This window comes from Helianthus annuus, chromosome 3 (assembly GCF_002127325.2).
Source record: "Helianthus annuus cultivar XRQ/B chromosome 3, HanXRQr2.0-SUNRISE, whole genome shotgun sequence".
In the NCBI taxonomy this organism is placed as follows: domain Eukaryota; kingdom Viridiplantae; phylum Streptophyta; class Magnoliopsida; order Asterales; family Asteraceae; genus Helianthus; species Helianthus annuus.
Window position 1 is genome coordinate 138,935,381 of NC_035435.2, and position 3,465 is coordinate 138,938,845.

Below are 3,465 nucleotides of genomic sequence, written 5' to 3' on the forward strand. Positions count from 1 at the left end.
AGTCTCACGGTATGGATGATTGTCCGTCACAAATGTGATGTGTGTTAAAATCCTTAAAGATACAAATTGATTAAGTGGTATCTAGGAGTTAAAAAATTGTTAAAAAACATAACATAAGATGATGATTGTCTTTTACCATATATATTTTTAATATAATTAATTATATGACCTTCATGTTAATACAAGACACTCCACTTGTGGTCTAAAATCCAACTTGTAAACCATAATTTCAAGATCAAGCAATTACAAACTACTTTACCAAGCATCATCGCTTTAATAAAAAAATTACAAGTAACATATTTAATACACAAAAATGTCTAGAAGCATCTCATAGCAAGAAGGAACTTCAAAGATGTTTTTAAAGCTTAACCTCAACATCAACACCAGCAGGAAGATCAAGCTGCATCAAAGAGTCGATGGTTTGTGCAGTCGGGTGTAAAATGTCTATGAGCCGCTGATGGGTTCGGATCTCAAAGTGAAATCGTGCATCCTTGTGAACATGAGGAGATTTAAGCACACAATATATTCTCTTCTTTGTTGGCAGTGGAACGGGCCCCATCGTCTTTGCGTTTGTGGTTCTAGCAGCATCCATGATCTGCTTGCATGAATCTTCAATTAAAGGCACCCAGTATGACCTCAATTTAATCCTGATTTTCTGTTTTGGTGCTACCTGACAAACGATAAAATCCTTAAGCTTCTATGACATTATGCACACGACGATCAAAACATGAGCCACTTGCTAAATGAAGCAGCTTTTGTTGAATCATTTAAGTCATTACTTGCTGATAATCTTCATCTTACCAGGCAGCGTACAAGATTTTTGGTGACATTGACATGTCGAGTTACAGTACAGATAATGGAATAGCTAGGGCTGTGCAATGGTTCAGAACCGGATCGAACCGAACCGAACCGAACCGGGACCGAACCAGAACCGTTTAATTCTAAGAACCGAAACCGAACTGTATTCTAGCGGTTCCGGTTTAGTTCGGAACCGGGTTAAACGGTTCTTGCGTAAACAGTTCTTGCCGGAACCGGTTGTCAATTAAATCCTAAAAGTAGCAACAAAATACAAAAAATTAAAACAATAAACCGTTTATAATATATAACTAAGAGTTGCAACATCCAAAAGTCAAACCGATCAGAGTAAAAGTAGCAACAATAAAATGTTTTAAACCGAAAGTGTACAATGTAAAAAAACAAAAGTTAACTATAAAACTTTTAGTTAACCATCACAAAAACTTCATTCAAACAATTTATCAAAACTATTTTTATATTCTTTAATACTAGATACATTTTTTTATATATAATATTTAAAGTTTAAATGAATTAATAGGTTTTTTAAATATACTATTTAAAGTTTAAAACCAAACTGGTTCTAGCGGTTATAACCGGAACCGCCGGTTATAACCGGAACCGAACTGGGAACCGTTTTATCCCAAACTTAAGAACCGGAACCGGACCCGAAATCCAACAATATGGTTCGGATCTGGCGGTTCCGGTTCGGTTCCGCAGTTCTGGCAGTTCAGAACCGTAAATTGCTCAGCCCTAGGAATAGCAATGAGCTAATGCCAAAGTTTTGAAAATTTAAAATGTAAAACATACACCTAGGTGGATTTAGAATGTACATTTTGAAAGTGATTATAGCAACTTGAACAATCAGAATCAGATAAACAGTCATTAGAATCAACCGAAAGTAAGTATTTCGACAATTATCCCAATTTACTGTTTTCTTATTGCATCTGCCTCCACATTTGATCATTTTAACCCTAAATAATCAGAAAATCACAACCCTTTTTACCCAAACACTCAAAACTGATTTTTGCAACTACATACATATCCAAACACCACCCTAGTGCTGAAAAACTCAAGGTCTAATCCCCTAATCCCATCACACCTAACAAATACAACACATTTGCATTTCATTTTTTACTCTAAAGCAAACCGAACCCGAATTTTCAAATAAACCAAAAGCAACAGGCACCGTATTCGCTACATTTTCATACACTTTTTTCTTACATTAACCACAATTTCTACACAATTAGACAGTAAAATAACTAACTGCATTCTTTATCAAATCCACAATACACTGAATCCTCTACAAATCAAAGTAAGAACAGCAGGCAGCAAAAATAATACCTTTTCGGAATCAGAACCCGCAATCACAGTCGACGATTCGGCATCCTCAATCTAGCAAAAACAAACAAAATCCCATCAATACAAACAAAATGACTAACACAACACTGGACAAAAAAAAACATACACCACACTCTAATTCAATGATACCAGGGTTTGTTCCAAAGCTTCAGGGGCTGCAAAAACTCTAGTTGTAGAAGAACGAGTTGGTTGGAATTGAAACTGAAACTGAATCTTGGAGGTTGATGAGGCATTTGGGAGAAAATGTAGAGCAGAAAGTGTGGGTGTGGAAGAAATTGAGGAAGAATTGCGTAACGGAAACATGGGTGCTGCTAAAGATGCTGAAATTGACATTTTTGAGTGGGGTTTTGGGATGATTTTACTGTTAATGTGCGAGTTCGTGAAGGTTTGGGTGTGTGAAGTGATCGGATGTTTTGAGGGTTATCCACAGGGAGTGGGATAATGGAGGGTGAAGAGAAGATTAGACCGGGTTTGGTTTCAAATTGGTATATGAGCATGCGGCGGTTCAAATAAACTAGATTCCGGGGCCCAATATAAACCGGATCCATAGCCCAACTTAGATTTATTGGTATGATGTAAGGCTGATATATCGTGTCTTAGCAGGTTTAACAGGTATCTGATAACGCGAACAACAAAAATTTTAAACATTAATACGACTTGTTTAACTACTTTATATCCAATGTCCATAAGACAAATGTATATTTTATGCACCTAGAAGGAGAAATAATAGATCCCGACTTTCAAATTTTAATTATTTATAAAAACGTAAAAAATCACATGGTGTACTTTTCTGTTGTCGTGTCTTAGCAAGTTACCTACAGGTTACCTATTGCCAGCCCTAGTGTGATGGCATGCTCGGCACTCGTAAATAAAAGAGTAAATTACAAGTTTTGTCCTTTATGTTTACACCAAATTGCAGGCGTTGTCCTTTGCCTTTAAATTTGACGAGTTTTGTCCTTGACGTTTCAAAATCATGCACGTTATGTCCTTTAACCCTAATCCAGTTAGATTTTTTTGTTAAGTATGATCATGTGCCTTGCACATGAGGGTATCCTTGTCTTTTCATCTTTTCAGGGGTTATTGTATAAATAAGTTATATATAAAGGACTATTTTGTAAAAATAAAATTACATTTAATTTAACAAACCTCACACTCTCTCTCAGTCTTCTCTCTCTTCTCTCTCTCTATAAAACCTCTGCAATCTTCTCTCTCTAAAAACTTGTGCTATAGTGTGCGGTGGTGGGTGGTGGATTGAGGTAGGTGTGAAAGTGTTGGTGGGTTTGGCGGTGGTGAGAGGTGTACGATGGTGGG

The 3,465-nt window shown here is 36.5% G+C and overlaps 1 protein-coding gene across 1 annotated transcript; it reads right to left on the reverse strand.

Annotated features, from left to right (window-relative positions):
• Positions 1–217: 217 nt before the first annotated feature.
• Positions 218–2,629, reverse strand: LOC110928541 (30S ribosomal protein S10, chloroplastic). Its single transcript, XM_022171554.2, has 3 exons — positions 2,284–2,629; positions 2,137–2,187; positions 218–670 (listed from the first exon to the last, which is right to left on the reverse strand). The coding sequence occupies exons 1-3, from the start codon at positions 2,485–2,487 to the stop codon at positions 359–361; spliced, it is 567 nt and encodes a 188-aa protein (XP_022027246.1). The 5' UTR covers positions 2,488–2,629; the 3' UTR covers positions 218–358.
• Between the last annotated feature and the right edge of the window lie 836 nt (positions 2,630–3,465).